Raw genomic sequence first — 21,642 nt, 5'->3', positions numbered from 1 at the left:
CAGGGCAAGTAAGGAACTTGCAGTAGAAGAGATCGATTGTCAGAGATATTAGAACGGTTTTCGCTTATAACTTTCGACTCGGACGTTTCCGGGCCAGGGTCTCTTACCTCAAATTGGTACATTTATCCATCGCCATCATCCCTGAAGTCTGTAACATCATCATGGAATGACACTGCATGTTGTTGTCGTGGTCTTCAGTCCAGAGACTGGTTTGATGCAGCTCTCCATGCTACTCTACCCTGTGCAAGCTTCTTCATCTCCCAGTACCTACTGCAACCTACATCCTTCTGAATCTTCTTAGTGTATTCATCTCTTGGTCTCCCTCTACGATTTTTACCCTCCACGATGCCATCAAAAACTAAATTGGTGATCCCTTGATGCCTCAGAACATGTCCTACCAACCGATCCCTTCTTCTGGTCAAATTGTGCCACAAACTTGTCTTCTCCCCAATCCTATTCAATACTTCCTCATTAGTTGTGTGAACTACCCATCTGATCTTCAGCGTTCTTCTGTAGCACCACATTTCGAAAGCTTACACTCTCTACTTGTCCAACCTATTTGTCGTCCATGTTTCACTTCTATACATGGCTACACTCCATACAAATACTTTCAGAAACGAATTCCTGACACTTAAATCTTTACTTGATGTTAACAAATTTCTCTTCTTCAAAAACGCTTTCCTTTCCATTGCCAGTCTACATTTTATATCCCCTCTACTTCGACCATAAGCAGTTACTTTGCTCCCCAAATAGCAAAACTCCTTTACTACTTTAAGTGTCTCATTTCCTAACCTAAATCCCTCTGCATAACCCATCTTAATTCGTCTACATTCCATTATCCTCGTTTTGCTTTTGTTGTTGTTCATCTTATACTCTCCTTTCAAGACACTGTCTATTCCGTTCAACTGCTCTTCCTGGTCCTTTGCTGTCTATGACAGAATTACAATGTCATTGGCAAACCTCAAGGTTTTTATTTGTTCCCCATGGATTTTAATACCTACCCCGAATTTTTCTTTTGTTTCCATTACTGCTTGCTCAATATACAGATTGAATAACATCGGGGAGAGGCTACAACCCTATCTCACTCCCTTCCCAACCACTGCTTCCCTTTGAAGCCACTCGACTCTTTATAACTGCCATCTGGTTTCTGTACAAATTGTAAATAGTCGTTCGTTCCCTGTATTTTACCCCTGCCACCATTTGAATTTGAAAGAGAGTAGTCCAGTCAACATTGTGAAAGCTTACTGTAAGTCTACAAATGCTAGAAACGTAGGTTTGTCTTCGCTGAATCTTTCTTCTAAGATTAGACGTAAGGTCAGTATTGCGACACGTGTTCCAACATTTCTACGGAATCCAAACTGATCTTCCTCGAGGTCGCCTTCTACCAGTTTTTCCATTCGTCTGTAAAGAATTCGTGTCAGTATTTTGCAGCTGTGACTAGTTAAACTGATAGTTCGGCAATTTTCACATCTGTCAACACCTGCTTTCTTTGGGATTGGAATTATAATATTCTTCTTGAAGTCTGCGGGTATCTCGCCTGTCTCATACATTTTGCTCACCAGATGGTAGACTTTTATCAGGACTGGCTCTCCCAAGGGTGTCAGTAGTTCTAATGGTAAGTTGTCTACTCCCGGGCCTTGTTTCAACTCAGCTCTTTCACTGCTCTGTCAAACTCTTCACGCATTATCGTATCTCCCATTTCATCTTAATCTACATCCTCTTCCATTTCCATAATATTGTCCTCACGTATAGACTCTCTATATACTCCTTCCACGTTTTTGCTTTCCCATCTTTGCTTGGAACTGGGTTTCCATCCGAGCTCTTGATATTCATACAAGTGGTTCTCTTTTCTCTGAAGGTCGCTCTAATTTTCCTGTAGGCAGTATCTATCTTACCCCAAGTGAGATAAGCCTCTACATCCCTACATTTGTCCTCTAGCCATCCCTGCTTAGCTATTTTGCACTTCCTGTCGATCTCAATTTTGAGACGTTTGTATGCCTTTTTGCCTGCTTCATTTACTGCATTTTTATATTTTCTTCTTTCATCGATTAAATTCAATATTTCTTCTGTTATCCAAGGATTTCTACTAGCTTCATCTTTTTACCTACTTGATCCTCTGCTGCCTTCACTACTTCATCCCTCAAAGCTACCCATTCTTCTTCTACTGTATTTCTTTCCCCCATTCCTGTCAATTGTTCCCATATGCTCTCCCTGAAACTCTGTACAACCTCTGGTTTAGTCAGTTTATCCAGGTCCCTTCTCCTTAAATTCTCACCTTTTTGCAGTTTCTTCAGTTTTAATCTAGAGGTCATAACCAGTAGATTGTGGTCAGAATCCACATCTGCCCCTGGAAATGTCTTACAGTTTAATACCTGGTTCCTAAATCTCTCTCTTACAATTGTATAATCTATCTGATACCTTCTAGTATCTCCAGGCTTCTTCCATGTATACAACCTTCTTTTATGATTCTTGAACCAAGTGTTGTTGTTGTTGTTGTCTTCAGTCCTGAGACTGGTTTGATGCAGCTCTCCATGCTACTCTATCCTGTGCAAGCTGCTTCATCTCCCAGTACCTACTGCAACCTACATCCTTCTGAATCTGCTTAGTGTACTCATCTCTCGGTCTCCCTCTACGATTTTTACCCTCCACGCTGCCCTCCAATGCTAAATTTGTGATCCCTTGATGCCTCAAAACATGTCCTACCAACCGATCCCTTCTTCTAGTCAAGTTGTGCCACAAACTTCTCTTCTCCCCAATCCTATTCAATACCTCCTCATTAGTTACGTGATCTATCCACCTTATCTTCAGTATTCTTCTGTAGCACCACATTTCGAAAGCTTCTATTCTCTTCTTGTCCAGACTAGTTATCGTCCATGTTTCACTTCCATACATGGCTACACTCCAAACAAATACTTTCAGAAACGACTTCCTGATACATAAATCTATATTTGATGTTAACAAATTTCTCTTCTTCAGAAACGCTTTCCTTGCCATTGCCAGTCTACATGTTATATCCTCTCTACTTCGACCATCATCAGTTATTTTACTTCCTAAATAGCAAAACTCCTTTACTACTTTAAGTGTCTCATTTCCTAATCTAATTCCCTCAGCATCACCCGATTTAATTTGACTACATTCCATTATCCTCGTTTTGCTTTTGTTAATGTTCATCTTATATCCTCCTTTCAAGACACTGTCCATTCCGTTCAACTGCTCTTCCAAGTCCTTTGCCGTCTCTGACAGAATTACAATGTCATCGGCGAACCTCAAAGTTTTTACTTCGTCTCCATGAATTTTAATACCTACTCCAAATTTTTCTTTTGTTTCCTTTACTGCTTGCTCAATATACAGATTGAATAACATTGGGGAGAGGCTACAACCCTGTCTCACTCCTTTCCCAACCACTGCTTCCCTTTCATGCCCCTCGACTCTTATTACTGCCATCTGGTTTCTGTACAAATTATAAATAGCCTTTCGCTCCCTGTATTTTACCCCTGCCACCTTTAGAATTTGAAAAAGAGTATTCCAGTCAACATTGTCAAAAGCTTTCTCTAAGTCTACAAATGCTAGAAACGTAGGTTTGCCTTTTCTTAATCTTTCTTCTAAGATAAGTCGTAAGGTCAGTATTGCCTCACGTGTTCCAACATTTCGACGGAATCCAAACTGATCCTCCCCGAGGTCTGCATCTACCAGTTTTTCCATTCGTCTGTAAAGAATTCGCGTTAGTATTTTGCAGCCGTGGCTTATTAAACTGATAGTTCGGTAATTTTCACATCTGTCAGCACCTGCTTTCTTTGGGATTGGAATTATTATATTCTTCTTGAAGTCTGAGGGTATTTCGCCTGTCTCATACATCTTGCTCACCAGCTGGTAGAGTTTTGTCATGACTGGCTCTCCCAAGGCCGTCAGTAGTTCTAATGGAATGTTGTCTACTCCGGGGGCCTTGTTTCGACTCAGGTCTTTCAGTGCTCTGTCAAACTCTTCACGCAGTATTGTATCTCCCATTTCGTCTTCATCTACATCCTCTTCTATTTCCATAATATTGTCCTCAAGTACATCGCCCTTGTATAAACCTTCTATATACTCCTTCCACCTTTCTGCCTTCCCTTCTTTGCTTAGAACTGGGCTGCCATCTGAGCTCTTGATATTCATACACGTGGTTCTCTTCTCTCCAAAGGTCTCTTTAATTTTCCTGTAGGCAGTATCTATCTTACCCCTAGTGAGATAAGCTTCTACATCCTTACATTTGTCCTCTAGCCATCCCTGTTTAGCCATTTTGCACTTCCTGTCGATCTCATTTTTGAGACGTTTGTATTCCTTTTTGCCTGCTTCATTTACTGCATTTTTATATTTTCTCCTTTCATCAATTAAATTCAATATTTCTTCTGTTACCCAAGGATTTCTAGCAGCCCTCGTCTTTGTACCTACTTTATCCTCTGCTGCCTTCACTACTACATCCCTCAGAGCTACCCATTCTTCTTCTACTGTATTTCTTTCCCCTATTCCTGTCAATTGTTCCCTTATGCTCTCTCTGAAACTCTGTACAACCTCTGGTTCTTTCAGTTTATCCAGGTCCCATCTCTTTAATTTCTCACATTTTTGCAGTTTCTTCAGTTTTAATCTACAGGTCATAACCAATAGATTGTGGTGAGAGTCCACATCTGCCCCTGGAAATGTCTTACAACTTAAAACCTGGTTCCTAAATCTCTGTCTTACCATTATATAATCTATCTGATACCTTTTAGTATCTCCAGGGTTCTTCCACGTATACAACCTTCTTTCATGATTCTTAAACCAAGTGTTAGCTCTGTGCAAAATTCTACTAGGCGGCTTCCTCTTTCATTTCTTAGCCCCAATCCATATTCACCTACTATGTTCCCTTCTCTCCCTTTTCCTACAATCGAATTCCAGTCACCCATTACTATTAAATTTTCGTCTCCCTTCACTATCTGAATAATTTCTTTTATTTCATCGTACATTTCTTCAATTTCTTCATCATCTGCAGAGCTAGTTGGCATACAAACTTGTACTACTGTAGTAGGTGTGGGCTTCCTATCTATCTTGGCCACAATAATGCGTTCACTATGCTGTTTGTAGTAGCTTACCCGCATTCCTATTTTCCTATTCATAATTAAACCTACTCCTGCATTACCCCTATTTGATTTTGTGTTTATAACCCTGTAGTCACCTGACCAGAAGTCTTGTTCCTCCTGCCACCGAACTTCACTAATTCCCACTATATCTAACTTTAACCTATCCATCTCCCTTTTTAAATTTTCTAACCTACCTGCCCGATTAAGGGATCTGACATTCCACGCTCCGATCCGTAGAACGCCAGTTTTCTTTCTCCTGATAACGACATCCTCCTGAGTAGTCCCCGCCCGGAGATCCGAATGGGGGACTATTTTACCTCCGGAATATTTTACCCAAGAGGATGCCATCATCATTTAATCATACAGTAAAGCTGCATGTCCTCAGGAAAAATTACGGCTGTAGTTTCCCCTTGCTTTCAGCCGTTCGCAGTACCAGCACAGCAAGGCCGTTTTGGTTAATGTTGCAAGGCCAGATCAGTCAATCATCCAGACTGTTGCCCCTGCAACTACTGAAAAGGCTGCTGCCCCTCTTCAGGAACCACACGTTTGTCTGGCCTCTCAACAGATACCCCTCCATTGTGGTTGCACCTACGGTACGGCCATCTGTATCGCTGAGGCACGCAAGCCTCCCCACCAACGGCAAGGTCCATGGTTCATGGGGGGGAACCAAGTGTTAGCTGTGATTAAATTATTCTCTGTGCAAAATTCCACCAGGCGGCTTCCTCTTTCATTTCTTAGCCCCAATCCATATTCACCTACTACGTTTCGTTCCCTCCCTTTTCCTACTCTCGAATTCCAGTCACCCATGACTATGATATTTTCGTCTTCCTTTACTACCTGAATAATTTATTTTATCTCGTCGTACATTTCACCAATTTCTTCATCGTCTGCAGAGCTAGTTGGCATATAAACTTATACTACTGTAGTAGGCGTGGGCTTCGTGTCTGTCTTGGCCACAATAATGCGTTCACTATGCTGTTTGTAGTAGCTTACCCGTACTTCTATTTTTTATTCATTATTAAACCTTATCCTGCATTACCCCTATTTGACTTTGTATTTATAACCCTGTATTCATCTGACCAAAAGTCTTGTTCCTCCTGCCACTGAACTTCAGAAATTTCCACTATATCTAACTTTAACCTATCCATTTCCCTTTTTAAGTTTTCTAACCTACCTGCCCGATTAAGTGATCTGACATTCCACGCTCCGATCCCTAGAACGCCAGTTTTCTTTCTCCTGATAACGACATCCTCTTGAGTAGTCCCCGCCCGGAGATCCGAATGGTGGACTATTTTACCTCTGGAATATTTCACCCAAGAGGACACCATCATCATTTAATCATACAGTAAAGCTGTATGCCCTCAGGAAAAATTACGGCTGTAGTTGCCCCTTGCTTTCAGCCGTTCGCAGTACCAGCCCTCATGGGGGGTGGGGGGGGGGGAAGGGGGGGGGGAAGGCGTAATAGTGGCAGGGAGAAATTGTCTTAGCGGTGTACTGCACCAGGAGCCGTTTCACGGACTCACAGACTCGGCCTAACGCAGCAACAGTGGCAATTCGGTCTGCACAGCAGTAGCAACGAGGAGTTCACAAAATCTGTGCCTTCCATATTGACTTCCATTTCTCCACCGATCACGTCCTGCCCTTGCAGGGGCCTTGAATGTTTTCTTTCTACCCGTCAGCTCTCTCCTCTGCGCTTAATAGTCGAATTCCCATTGCACTCTTAATGCTGACGCCCTTGTTTTTAATTCCACCGACAGTTGTTTTGATCTTTATATATGCATAATCACTCCTTCCGAGAGCCATTTATTTTTCGATTTCTTCACGTTTTCCTGAAACCATTTCGCCTTAGCTCCCCTGCACTTGCTATTGATTTCATTCCTTACTGGCTTCGGTATCCTTATTCCAGAATTTTTCTGAACATTTTTGTATGTACTTCTTTTCGTCGATGAACTGAAGTATTTCCTCTGCTACCTAAGGATTTTTCGCGGTTAACTTCCTTGCATCGATGTTGGTCGGTGCAACTTCTGATGACCGCACTTTTTAGACGTGTCTATTTCTCTTCAACTGAACTACCTCCTGTGGTATTCGTAATCACACTATGTATAGCGTCAGAGAATTTCAAACACATCTCCAAATCCCTCACCACTTGGTACCCCACTGATTTGCATATCGATTCTTCCAGAAGAGTGTCTCAAACTTCAGCTTAGACTTCATCATATGTCCCAAGTCACCTTTACATAAACAGACGTCAAATACGAGGCCTTCTCTCTGCCATTCTGTTAATCTCCTCATGCACCCATCTTACTGCTCTGAATCCACACAACAGACTGGCGCCAACACGACACGTCCCTGCCACGACCCACGTATGTGGTGCGGGGTCGCGTGACCTCCTGTACCAGTCCTGCACCGTTCACAGCGCTCCAAAGCGACCAGTGAGCTCTCGTGACGGTGCGAACATTACTTTTTCCGGTGAACCAATCTCCTGTTAAGCTGCTAATGAGTACTGCCGTCGCCGCTGCGGGACAATGGGGTGTCGCTTCGTGTGCAGGTACATCGACAACCCGCTGCTGATCGGCGGGAAGAAGTTCGACCTCCGTCTGTACGTGCTGGTGACCTCGTTCCGGCCGCTCAAGGCCTACCTCTTCCGGCTGGGCTTCTGCCGCTTCTGCACCGTCAAGTACGACGCCAGCATACAGGAGCTGGACAACATGTACGTCCACCTCACCAACGTCTCCGTCCAGAAGCACGGAGTGAGTATCCCGTTCAAAATGGTTCAAATGGCTCGGCGCACTATGAGACCTAACTGCTGAGGTCATCAGTCCCCTAGAACTTAGAACTACTTAAACCTGACTAACCTAAGGACACACACACATCCATGCCCGAGGCACGATTCGAACCTGCTACCGTAGCGGTCTCGCGGTTCCAGACTAGAACCGCTCGGCCACTCCGGCCGGCTGAGTATCCCGTCTCAGCTGGCTTCCGGAAGGGTTGCTCGACTGAGAATGCATTTTGTATAAATGGAAGTCAAATGAAGACGAAGACGCATATATGCCTCTGTGAGACAGGACGGTCAAGGCCTTCATGGAAAAATGTGATTGCTCTCAGGCGTGTACATCTTCATCCGAAGGAAATCCACGGCCACGACTGTTTTTCTTCAGGGCATCAAAATTACGGAAATCACATGGTTAGAGCTAGGGACCGTATGGAGGACGTGTAGAGGCGTCTCAGATTATTCGAAACAACCTTTCTGGATGGGCCCACATATTGACAAGTTTGTTTCGACTGCGCTGCAGAAGTTTCGCTGGGAAGCTGTTACACATCGTCCGTAGAGTTCCGATCTCTCCCCAAGCGATTTCCGTAGTTTTGGAGCCCTGGAGAACGACGTTCGTGGCCGTCGATTTGCTTCGGACGAAGGGGTGCACACCTGGTGTAACACGCCCGGGAGTACTAATGGGTGGGTGGGGGGTACTTTTAAACTGGTTGTCGTTTCTGTTTTTCTTGACCGTGCACCCTGTCCACACCACCTACCTGGCAATCTCGCGCGGCGGTCGTCTTGTTCTGTTCCACACTGCTGCTGGCTTGCCTGGAATTATCTATCGCAATATACAGACGGGTTTAGGGGAGCCACTCAACGTTAAAACACAACACTGTTCGACGTCTGGTATAAACAACTATATTCTAAGACGATAAAAGTAAATCGCAGGTTGCACTGTTCACATTCTAATTCAGAAGTGTTCATCCCAATTAATGGTTGATTAACAGTCCACAATATCTCTCAGACGAGCGTACGCGTAACCGACACGACGCGGGTGATTGTTGATGATGCGGAAGCCGAGCGATCGCAGGAAAGTTCTTACGCTCGTCATGCATACACAGATATTTGGTACCAGTCCTGCTTGATACTAGTAATGAATGATATGGCACTGTTCCTAAAGTTAATTTTTTCAGTTCTCAGTTCTCACTTCTACGAGCGTGTGCGTAACCGTCGCGGCGCGGCTGATTGTTGATGATGCGGAAACGCGATGACCGAACGAACTTTCTCACGTTCGCTACAAGACACTGGCACTTAATTGCTCTCTTTTGTGGTAAATAGTGTTACTGATTCACATCAGTTCATTCAGGGAGACCGAACCCGGCGTGGATGATTGATACTGTACGGTACGACACGCAACGAGAGGATACACAAATACGTTATCAGCAGCACTGCTCATTTGTAAATTACATCTTGACGCACCTTCCTCTGAATCTCTTCCATGTTTCATCACTTTGTTGTAATAGCACTTGTACCAACACTTCGACTTCCACACTAACAATGCTTCTTACATGCAGAGCTATCCACAACACAACATAACAGTTTGGTGTCCCTCGCTCGACTCAATAGATGCGGCTCCCCGCAAAGATACTCCACAAGTAAGTCAGCGGTATGACGGTACGCTCACACTGGGAACAGTCACGGTTCCGTAGGCAACCGCAAACACTTTTCTGTGAAGGACCTGACTGTCATGTCTCACAGTGGGATAAGCCTATTTACATTTAAGGGGATTACTTGTGAATTAAAACAGTTGATTCACTTTTTCCTATCTGTCTCGTTTTCATTTGATTGCCTCTTATGCATCCACTCCGCAAACATTGCATCTTAGATGATAAAATATCGCTAGTTGGTTTTTTTTGCAACCCTTCCGAGGCATTTTTTTTTACATACTTCATGTTACTCTCTTAGAAAAACTTAAATTTTATTGTACGGATGGCTTTACAAACAACTGGTTTCGATCTTACTTAACAAATAGAATGCAAGAATTTGTGCTGAATAATTCAAAAAAACGTTGAAGGAGAGAAAGGATTAGTGACTGAGGACAAATCACGAATTGAATCGCACATGGCCAACTCCTATCTATTGGTGTATGCGAATGACCTATCGCTCAACGTTCATGAAGCAAAATTAGTAAAAATAAATGTAAAGGTCGTGTGACTACGGCCTCCCGTCGGGTAGACCATTCGCCAGGTGCAAGTCTTTCGATTCGACACCACTTCGGCGACTTGCGCGTCGATGGGGATGAAATGATGATGATTAGGACAACACAACACCCAGTCGCTGAGCGAAGAAAATCTCCGACCCAGCCGGGAATCGAACCCCGGCCCTTAGGATAGACAGTCCGTCGCGCTGACCACTTTTTTAAAAATTTTGTTCGGTAACGTTCGTTGCGTTTGGTCCGCATGGACGTCATATGACATCCGTTCAAGTTGATCGTTGATTCCTTTACTCAGTTTTTTTATTACAGAGGGCCAGCGCCTCTCTGGCCGAACACGCTGAGAGCTACCGTGCTGGCTACCTCTCAGCTACCGGGGCGGACAGCAACATTAGTACTCTTTGTAGACGAGACTTGTTGCTGTTGTGGTCTTCAGTCCTGAGACTGGTTTGATGCAGCTCTCCATGCTACCCTATCCTGTGCAAGCTTCATCATCTCCCAGTACCTACTGCAGCCTACATCCTTCTGAATCTGCTTAGTGTATTCATCTCTTGGTCTCCCTCTATGATTTTTACCCTCCACGCTGCCCTCCAGTACTAAACTGGTGATCTCTTGATGCCTCAGAACACGTCCTACTAACCGATCCCTTCTTCTAGTCAAGTTGTGCCACAAACTTCTCTTCTCCCCAATCCTATTCAATACTTCCTCATTAGTTACGTGATCTACCCATCTAATCTTCAGCATTCTTCTGTAGCACCACATTTCGAAAGCTTCTATTCTCTTCTTGTCCAAACTATTTATTGTCCATGCTTCACTTCCATACATGGCTACACTCTATACAAATACTTCCAGAAATGACTTCCCGACACTTAAATCTATACTCGATGTTAACAAATTTCTCGTCTTAGAAACGCGTTCCTTGCCATTGCCAGTCTACATTTTATATCCTCTCTACTTCGACCATCATCAGTTATTTTGCTCCCCAAATAGAAAAACTCCTTTACTACTTTAAGTGTCTCATTTCCTAATCTAATTCCCTCAGCATCACCTGACTTAATTCGACTACATTCCATTATCCTCGTTTTGCTTCTGTTGATGTTCATCTTATATCCTCCTTTCAAAACACTGTCCATTCTGTTCAACTGCTCTTCCAAGTCCTTTGCTGTCACTGACAGAATTACAATGTTATCGGCGAGCCTCAAAGTTTTTATTTCTTCTCCATGGATTTTAATACCTCCTCCGAATTTTTCTGTTGTTTCCTTTACTGCTTGCTCAAAATACAGATTGAATAACATCGGGGAGAGGCTACAACCCTGTCTCACGCCCTTCCCAACCACTGCTTCCCTATCATGCCCCTTGACTCTTATAACTGCTTTCTGTACAAATTGTAAATAACCTTTCGCTCCCTGTATTTTACCCCTGCCACCTTTAGAATTTGAATGAGAGTATTCCAGTCAACATTGTCAAAAGCTTTCTCTAAGTCTACAAATGCTAGAAACTTAGGTTTTCCTTTCCTTAATCTTTCTTCTAAGATAAGTCGTAAGGCCAGTATTGCCTCAAGTGTTCCAACATTTCTACGGAATCCAAACTGATCTTCCTCTACCAGTTTTTCCATTCGTCTGTGAAGAATTCGCGTTAGAATTTTGCAGCTGTGACTTATGAAATTGATAGTTCGGTAATTTTCAAATCTGTCAACACCTGCTTTCTTTGGGATTGGAATTATTATATTCTTCTTGAAGTCTGAGGGTAGTGTTATAAAAAATCCCATTGGAGACAAAGCTAGAGAAGAGATTGTTAACGATATTATTTTCAAAGAATTATTAATTGGGCGTCTGAAAATGGATTTTCCCTTAATTTCCTGATAACACACTATATCCAGTTTTGTACAACAAAAAGAGTGATGGTGGAAACTTGAACTGGAAGGGAGATATTACTGAGCTATTCAAACAGGTTGGTTCAGCTACTTGTGCTCTTCGTATATATGCTAATCTTGAATACAGATGAATCACTCTGCTAACATTTTTTACATATTTACACTCAGTAGTGCCTTATGGAATAGTTTTCTAAGGTTACTGATCACTTAGAAAGAAAATACTGGTTGCACAAAAGCAAACATTAAGAATAGTATTTGGTGTTTAGCTGCGAGTAATTTTGTAGGTACCTCATCAAGAAATTTGGTATTTTAACGGCACCTTCACAATGTGCAAACATTCACTTATGGAATTCCTCATAAATAATCAATCAGAATTTGAGATGAGTAGTGATGTCCATATCTACAACAGCAGAGGTTCTGCTGTTCTATCCATTATTGAAGGTGTGAGTGACTCATGAAGTAGTTCAAAAGGAATCAACAAACATTTTTGATTATTTGTCCAATAACACAGAATGTTGGACAGGGAGCAAAGCACGTTTTAACTCTAACCTAAAATCATTTATTCTGGACACCTTCTTTTCTACGATAGCGAACTTATATTTAACTAAGGTAGCTGGGAAAACTAATTTCTAAATGTGGTTATATGGGTAGGAATGAAAAATCATACGTTGATTAATGTAAAGACTAATCATGTATGCATAAGTTACGCTGTAAATTCGCTCGTTGCACACCATTTCGATAAACGTAGTGCAAATGATCTACGGATCATGTAAGTAACTAAGTTATCCGCAGGTAGTAGAAACTTACCTTCATATTGGGTTTCCGAAACCATTAGTGCGAAAATTATGGAGGTTGTGAAGGCTCCCAAACTCAGTGCTTTGATATAAGTAATCAGTGTTACTTGGAGTCCTTAGACCGTGCTGAAGAAATGAAGGCTCAGTGGAATAGGCATTTCGACAGCACAGCTGAATAATCGAGTTCCAGCGCCTCACTTCCCAATCTTTTTTTTCCTTTCTTCATAATTGTTTTGATTCATTTAATGTGGCCGTCTAAAGGTTCACAAATTCCTCTTCTGTGCCAAACTCTTCAAGTCACAGTAACACTTCACCAGTGCTCCTCAATTATTTGGTGTATGTGTTCCAATCTCTATTTTTGCCTACAGTTTTGCCCTGTATGAGTGGCTCTAGAACCATGAAGTTTCTCCCTATCGTGTAAATACACGTGCTGTCATCCTAGTCAGCGCTTGCTACGTAATCATTTCCTCTCCGATTCTGCGGAGAACTTCCTCATATTATCAGTCTCCTTAAGTACCGGATTCTTATATAACACACATCTCAAAATCCCACATCCATGACCCACTCCCGAACAACACTGTTCCAGATGTACATTTTTAGAAATTTTTCCCTCAAGTTAAGACTTATTTTTGATAGAAGTAGGCTTATTTTAGCGAAGAACGCCTTCTTCGCCTGTGGTAGCCGGCTTTTTATACCTTACCTGTTTCGCCTGCCATGCGTTATTTTGCTCCAAAGGTGGCGAAATTTCTTCACTTCATCTGCTGCGTGGTTTATGTTAAATTTTTTGCTAATCTCGTTTCTGCTGCTCTGCTTCATTATAGATTTTTCTCATTTTACCGTTTACTCTTCATTCATATTCTGTGGCCAGAGACTGTTTAATCCGTTCAGAAGGTCTTGTAATGTTTCCTCATTTTCACTGAGCATAGCAGCTTTATTGCTGTCATTTCACCCAGGGTTTTAATCCGACTCCTGAAGCTTTCTTTTATTATCGGCGTCGCTTCTTACAAGTTCAGGTTGAACAGTAAGGGAGAAAGTATGCCTCCCTGCCTTACACATCTTAGTACTAACACGTCAAGTGTGACGTTTCAGAGCTACAGTGCTGGTGATGCCGTGTAGGAATATCGTGTTGCAAGTGGGAGCAGCACGGCCATATTAATTTGTTCAAATTTAATTAAAGTACAACACGTTTCGAAATTAATTATCAATTGCCAAAATTCCTGGTGTCTCTAATCCACGAACCTAGCTATGTTTCGCTGCGTTGAGAAGTAGTAGAATTGAATTTCCCATCCAGAACTTGATTTTCTGTGGTTTCAGAATATTATTTCTGCGGAATGTAGGGAAGTATTTTCATGTTCCTCATCTTTGTTCATGCGAGCAGTTGTTCCATGTCTACATAGACCTTCGTTGACCGGACGTTAAATATGGAATTTTTGTACATTTGTGTCTAATGGCCTGAGTGAAATGCATAAGTTAAAGCACAAACTGATTTAAAAGTTCGTGTGCTAAATGTCTCAAACCTTCCTCGAAAAATAAATAGATATTCGAGGAGCATTTACTGAATGAGAAACATGGCGTGTTCCACGTGTACTTGCGTCTGTGTACGATGTTCAAATTAAAATTGTAGTAACAGATCAGTGGCAGTATGGAGAAGCTAGCGGCTAGGATGATGTCCCAGGCGTCATCCAGTCTGTTATTGCTCCCTGTGGCGTATATTCCTCACATTATTAAATTTGTATTTGACTTTCAAATCAACGCTGGTTACGAGCCTTGAACGAATTTTACGACTCAGAGAAAGGCGGTAATGATTTACACAAGAACCAGTCTTACTAAGCAGTTTTTGGGGACAGTGTATGTGCGCGCCCACGTTACGTGTGTGTGTGTGTGTCTGTGTGTGTGTATGTGTGTGATAGAGAGAGAAAGAGACAGAGAGAGAGAGAGAAATGGAGAGCTGCATCTCTTTTCAAGTCAATGCAAAACAGACTTCCAAGTGTAAACTTCTATCTAATCTAAGAGATTTGAGTACCATTATGCACATACAGTTATGCCATTGGGTAACGGTATTGTAAATATGGAACAAGGTTACGTGATAAACCTGTATGACCTGTGTGCCTCTGCAAATAGCTTTTACTTACCTATGGGCATACGCATTAGTCTATGTTCTCAATGTGTCGCTGTAATTCGGAATATATCTCGCCTTCTTCTTCTTCTTCTTCTTCTTCTTCTTCTTCCTTGCTATATTTCTCATGTCTTGGGGTCGGCCCTCATAGTCTTGTAACGCCAATGTTGTGTCACTTAACGGTGCCGCCCTATCGTTTTTGGGTTGTTCTGAAATGTCCTAATCGGTCGGCATCCTTGGCCTTCTTTCCGTTATTTTTTGTGAACTACTTCTTGCTCTTGTTACATGGTTAGGTGTAATTAAAAGTCTAGTGGACAGAGCTGAAAGGATTTGTACGCCGTAACACCTGGACGCCGAGTTAAAACATCTAAAGTAGGCTTTTGAGAAGACTGGGTACCCTAGTACGGAAACAGAGTTTTTGCGACCGAATAACACGAGGCCTAAGGACAACGATAGGACACAGCGATGGAAGAACACGGTTTCTCTACCCTTCATCAAAAAAGTAACGGATCAAATCGGCAAGATTTTAAGGAAACATGACGTTCGACCGATTTTCAGACCAACTAAGAAAATAGGCCAAGTACTTCGTTCCGTTAAGGATAAACGCGCCCCCCTCTGTCTGCGAGTGGTGCATACAAGATTCCGTGTACGTGTGGTAGAGTCTACAATGGAACTGCAAAGCGAAGTGTTAATACCCGCTTGAAGGAACATATAAGCCTTTGCCGACTAGGGAAATCAGCCGTGGCGGAACATGCTTTTCAGTCAGGTGATGACGTAGTGAAATTTTCGGAAACTGAAGTTTTATGTACGATGACGAACTATTATCCACGACCATATAGAGGAGCCACCGAAATATATAAACAGGGGGATAACTTTAAGAGAAAAGAAGACGTAATGAAACTCAGCGATATATGACAGTGGCGTTACAGAATCGATGAGAAGTTTTTATCTTTGTCGTACTGCGATCAATAGTTATATTTCATCTTTGACCAGGTTTATCTCTGCTATCACGTGAAATCCAGACCACGCCCACGTTCCACGGTATTTAGGCCGCTCTTCGACGTCCGACTCGTCAGTCGGCGATACTCAGCGCAACCAGGAGAACCTCCGAAGATGTCCAACGCAGCCTTGGACGAAACGTCAGGGATAGAAGAGTTGCATGGACCACGGCCATACAACCCAGAAGAATTCTTAGCAGATGGTTAATCATGTTGTACGGTTAGGATCACGTCACGTGTTGTGCCCGTACCAACGTAGGCGACTCTTTTGCCGCCTTTCCGTTATGTTTGCTACGTCAACCGAGCCCCGGTCGTGTTTATTCCTATCCAAGGTACGTGTACCTTGTCTAAATGTAGCTGCGGTTTGCAACTGGTAGCCGTTCCTGAAGAGTAGCAATACATATATACCGTTTAGTTCTATTTACTTTTAAGTCCTACATTTTATAGCACAGTGCACCAAACATTACGGTCGTCTTGAATTTCTGGTAAGGTTCTGCCATAGGAACTTTGTCATCAGCGCATAAAAGTGCCCATCGATTTGGTTTCTGCAGATGTTCTGTGTGAAAGTTCATAACCAGAGTGAATAGCAATGCACTCTGAGCATGTCTTTGGTGAATCCGAAGTTTTACATCGAATTCTCCGCTGATGTCTCCAATGGCTAAAACTTCTGTCTTAATAATATGAGAATGTAATGGGTCACACTGAATGCGAAGAGCCTGCCGTATATCTTTTATTGGCACACGATCTGAAGCTCTTTCGACGTCATGAAATGGATGTCTTTCTTCCGATCTTTGTATTTTTCGATTAGGATTTTATCTGAATGTTAGCGACTGTATAGCGCCTAACCCGTTCGAAAAGCCGGCCGGAGTGACCGAGCAGTTCTAGGCGCTACAGTCTGGAACCGCGCGAACGCTACGGTTGCAGATTCGAATCCTGCCTCGGACATGGATGTGTGTGATGTCCTTAGGTTAATTAGGTTTAAGTAGTTATACGTTCTAGGGGACTTATGACCTCAGAAGTTAAATCCCATAGTGGTCAGAGCCATTTGAACCATTTTGAAGCGCTTGAAAAACCACGTTGGTTGGGCTTATTTTTTGTTACCTTATTTAATCTGTTGGAATGAAACTCTTTCGCATAGCTCCAGTGTTTGTGTTATTAAATTTATTGCATCATAGTTTGCACAGTCAGCTGCATCGTCTTTGTTTTTGTAGAACGGGGTCAGATTAATTCGTCTCCAGTCATTGGGAATCTTCGCTTGTACACCAGCTGATAGAAAGTATCAGGGAAAACCCTGCGTAGTGCTGAATTGGCCATTAAATATCACGAAAGGCGGGACGGCCCGTGTATAAAAGGAGACTGGGAGTATTGTGTATGTCAGAAGAGAGCAGCAATGGCAGAATGGAGCGGCCAGAACAGCTCACTGACTTCGAGCATGGACTAGTCACTGGATATAACCTGAATAACAGATTTATCAGGGACATTCCAACCCTTCTGAAGCTGCCCTTAGTCGAGTGACGACGATGAGATCGTAAAGTGGAAACTCACAGGAAGTACCACAACTGAAGCAGAATGAAGCATCCTCAGTACACCAAATAAACTACGTGTTCTCAAGAAGGCAATGAATATGTGGCGGTCATCCACGCAAGCCACTCGCAGGGACTTCGTTATCCTTTTCTGGCTCCTCGTCGGCCATACCTGGCTAACACGTGGCCACCTTCTCCGTCGCGAGGACCCACCTAGGTGTAGATGTGGCTCTCACATCACTGTCGTCCACCTCTTGCTGGGCTGCCCAATTTTAGCCGCTCTGCGGCGGACTGTTAACCTTCCCAGCACCCTGCCTCCGGTGTTGGGCGACAACGCCTCAGTGGCTGATGTTTTACGTTTTATTCTTAAGGGGTTAGATACAGTTATTGCATTGCAAATATTGTGTTATTATTCCCCCCCCCCCCACCCCCACCCCCAACCTAAAGTATACGAGAGAATACTATGAAATTTTTTTTGCAGGGATATAGATGCTCTGGCAACAATGTAAAAAGATATTTGAGTTAAAATGTAGGCTGATAAAGTCCCAATTGTCGATGAAAAATTAACAATGAAAATGTGCATTTTATCACTTTTTCGTTATAGAACATTAACTCTTCAATATTTTGCATTTAGATCAATTTAGGATTATAGATATAATAGTTATAACATCCTCTAGAATCATCAAAGTTCTCTTTCTGTAAATGTTTTTATTAAAAAGTAATATACAGGGTGTTACAAAAAGGTAGGGCTAAACTTTCAGGAAACATCCCTCACATACAAATAAAGAAAAGATGTTACGTGGACATGTGTCCGGAAACGCTTAATTTCCATGTTAGAACTCATATAATTTCGTCAGTATATACTGTACTTCCTCGATACACCGCCAATTGGCCCAATTGAAGGAAGGTAATGTTGACTTCGGTGCTTGTGTTGACATGCGACTCATTGCTCTACAGTACTAGCATCAAGCACATCGGTTCGTAGCATCAGCAGGTTAGTGTTCATCACGAACGTGGTTTTGCAGTCAGTGCAATGTTTACAAATGCGGATAAATGGATAAATGGATTAGCATGGGGCAATAGCCGTGGCGCGGTACGTTTGTATCGAGACAGGTTTCTAGAACGAAGGTGTCCCGACAGGAAGACGTTCGAAGCAATTGATCGGCGTCTTAGAGAGCATGGAACATTCCAGCCTATCACTCGCGACTGCGGAAGACCTAGAACGACGAGGACACCTGCAATGGACGAGGCAATTCTTACGTGCAGTTGACGATAACCCTAATGTCAGCGTCAGAGAAGTTGCTGCTGTACAAGGTAACGTTGACCGCGTCACTGTATGGAGAGTGCTACGGGAGAACCAGTTGTTTCCGTACCATGAACAGCGTGTGCAGGCACATCAGCAGCTGATTGGCCTCCACGGGTACACTTCTGCGAATGGTTCATCCGACAATGTGTTAATCCTCATTTCAGTGCAAATGTTCTCTGTACGGATGAGGCTTCATTCCAACGTGATCAAATTGTAAATTTTCACAATCAACATGTGTGGGCTGACGAGAATCCGCACGCAATTGTGCAATAACGCCATCAACACAGATTTTCTGTGAACGTTTGGGCAGGCATTGTTGGTGATGTCTTGATCGGGTCCCATGTTCTTCCACCTACGCTCAATGGAGCACGTTATCATGATTTCATACGGGATATTCCACCTGTGCTGCTAGAACATGTGCCTTTACAAGTACGACACAACATGTGGTTCATGCACGATTCAGCTCGTGCACATTTCAGTCGAAGTATTCGTACGCTTCTCAACAGATTCGGTGACCGATGGGTTGGTAAAGGCGGACCAATTCCGTGGCCTCCACGCTCTCCTGACCTCAACCCTCTTGACTTCCATTTATGGGGGCATTTGATAGCTGTTGCCTACCCAACCCCGGTACCAAATGTAGAGACTCTTCGTGCTCGTATTGTGGACGACTCTGATACAATACGCCATTCTCCACTCTACTGCACTCTTTCTTTCTTGTTTGTTTGCCTTGGTGTTCTTGTCCCTCTTTGCGTTCATCTCGCCTTCTCTTTTAGGTTGGAGCCCCCGCTGGTGGCCGAGCGGTTCTAGGCGCTTCAGTCTGGAACCGCGCGACCGCTACGGTCACAGGTTCGAATCCTGCCTCGGGTCTGGATGTGTGTGATGTCCTTAGGTTAGTTAGGTTTAAGTAGTTATAAGTTCTGGGGGACTGATGACCGGAGATGTGAAGTCCCATAGTGCTCTGAGCCATTTGAACCATTTCAGGCTGAAGATTTTAATGTGTTGCAGAGTGGCTGGCTCATTTTTTTTAATCCTTGTGACCAGCAAGCCTCGGCCATTTACTATATTATTTTAATACCTTCACTACTTTTTCTTTTAGTGTACTTTTTCCCCTTTTGGTTAAGTTCTTTCGTTTTCTCTATCTGTGTGTCTCCCCGTTGGTTTTCTACCCTTTTCCTTTTCCTGACTCCATTTGGGAATTGTTTTAACTTGAGCCTTGTTTGCGTGAGGAAAGAAGGACTGATTACCCTGTAGTTTGGTCCCAAGCCAGCCAACCAGCCTCATGGTACTGGCGGAGATGGACCATAGAGAATGATTCTAAAGAATGACATAAAATGGGAGGAAAGAATCACCTGTGGGTTCCAGATGGTACCAGCAGCCAAGCTAGCACAGTGACTGTGAGGAACCAGGTAAAAGGATTCGCTACAAACTCCTCATGAGACATACATTTCTGTCGTCAGTGCTACGCGACGCTTCAAGTGGCGTAAAGAGCGATACCACCGGACACTGGACGATGTGGAAACGAGTGGCATGGAGTGCTGAGTCGCGCTGTACCTTCTGGCACTCCAGTGGAAGGGTCTGGCTTTGTCAACACCTGGAGAACGTTCCTGCTGTCGTATGTGGTGCCAATAGTGAAGTACAGAGGAGTGGTGTTACGGTATTGGGAGGTCCTTCGTTATTGGGGTGTCGTACTCTAATTTCACTCAAGTGAACGATAAATGCGGAAGGGTATGAACACTTTTTGCAGCGTTTTGTACTGCGTACAGTAGAGGAACAGTTCGGAGACGATGGTTGCTTGTATCAGCATGATAATGCGTTCTGTCATAAATCAAAGGCTTGTGTACAATAAAATTCCTGTAGTGGACACATCTGCCATGAGGCCCGAGTTGAACCGAATGGAACACCTTTAGTGTGAGTCAGAAGTCGACTTCGCTCAGATCCCAGCGTCTACCATCACTACTTTCTCTGCCTCGGTTCTCGAGAAAGACCGGTGTACCACTCCTCCACAGACGCTGAGGCACCTGATTGAAAGTGTCTCTAGCAGAGTTGCAGCTGTCATACAGATGAAGTGCGAACACACCCCATATCAATGTCCGCTGGTAGGTGTCCGGATATTTTGGATCAGCTTGTGTAGGTCTCGCCCCTCAGTAGTGTGCTTATCCTCTGGCGGAGTTCAAATGCGCCGATATCGCCTGTCTTGCCGATCCTGCTCTCGACTGTCATGGTGGCGTCCAGTGCAAGAGCTTTACCATTCGTTGTGGTGACAAGAGCGCTCTCTCTCCTCTCCAGCACCGAAGTTCTTTCCTACGTAATTGCTCATGAGCATAATGTGTGACTGCTGTTGGGTGGAGCAAGTGGGGTGAGCGTAGATGAATGCAGAATTTTTTCAAGACAGTCTTTATCAGCTATGGACTCACAAATAAAATTCTCCTCTTTTGGATATACACTACTGGCCATTAAAATTGCTACGCCAAGAAGAAATGCAGATGATAAACGGCCATTCAATGGACAAATATATAATACTAGAACTGACTTATGCTTACATTTCCACGCAATTTGGGTGCATACATCCTGAGAACTCAGTACCGAGAACAACCACCTCTGGCCGTAATAACGGCCCTGATACACATGGGCGTTGAATCAAACAGAGCTTGGATGTCTTGTATAGGTACAGCTGCCCATGCAGCTTCAGCACGATACCGCAGTTCATCGAGAGTAGTGACTGGCGTACTGTGACGAGCCAGTTGCTCGGCCACCATTGACCAGACGTTTCCAATTGGTGAGAGATCTGGAGAATGCGCTGGCCAGGGCAGCAGTCAAACATTTTCTGTATATAGAAAAGACCGTACAGGACCTGCAAACATGCGGTCGTGCATTATTCTGCTAAAATGTAGGGTTTCGCAGGAATCGGGTCGTAACACATCTGAAATGTAACGTCCACTGTTCAAAGTGCCGTCAATGCGAACAAGAGGTGA

The 21,642-nt window shown here is 43.4% G+C and overlaps 1 protein-coding gene across 1 annotated transcript in view; it reads left to right on the top strand.

Annotated features, from left to right (window-relative positions):
• The window catches only part of LOC126355716 (polyglutamylase complex subunit TTLL1-like), a 186,122-nt gene that overhangs the window by 128,182 nt on the left and 36,298 nt on the right, over positions 1-21,642 (top strand). The window contains exon 6 of the mRNA XM_050006084.1: positions 7,642-7,843. Coding sequence (XP_049862041.1) covers positions 7,642-7,843 — 202 coding nt within the window. The remainder of the gene's footprint in view (positions 1-7,641; positions 7,844-21,642) is intronic.

This window comes from Schistocerca gregaria, chromosome 3, assembly GCF_023897955.1.
Source record: "Schistocerca gregaria isolate iqSchGreg1 chromosome 3, iqSchGreg1.2, whole genome shotgun sequence".
In the NCBI taxonomy this organism is placed as follows: Eukaryota; Metazoa; Arthropoda; class Insecta; order Orthoptera; family Acrididae; genus Schistocerca; species Schistocerca gregaria.
Note: the sequence above shows the minus strand (reverse complement) of the source record. Positions and strands in the feature narration are given on the sequence as shown.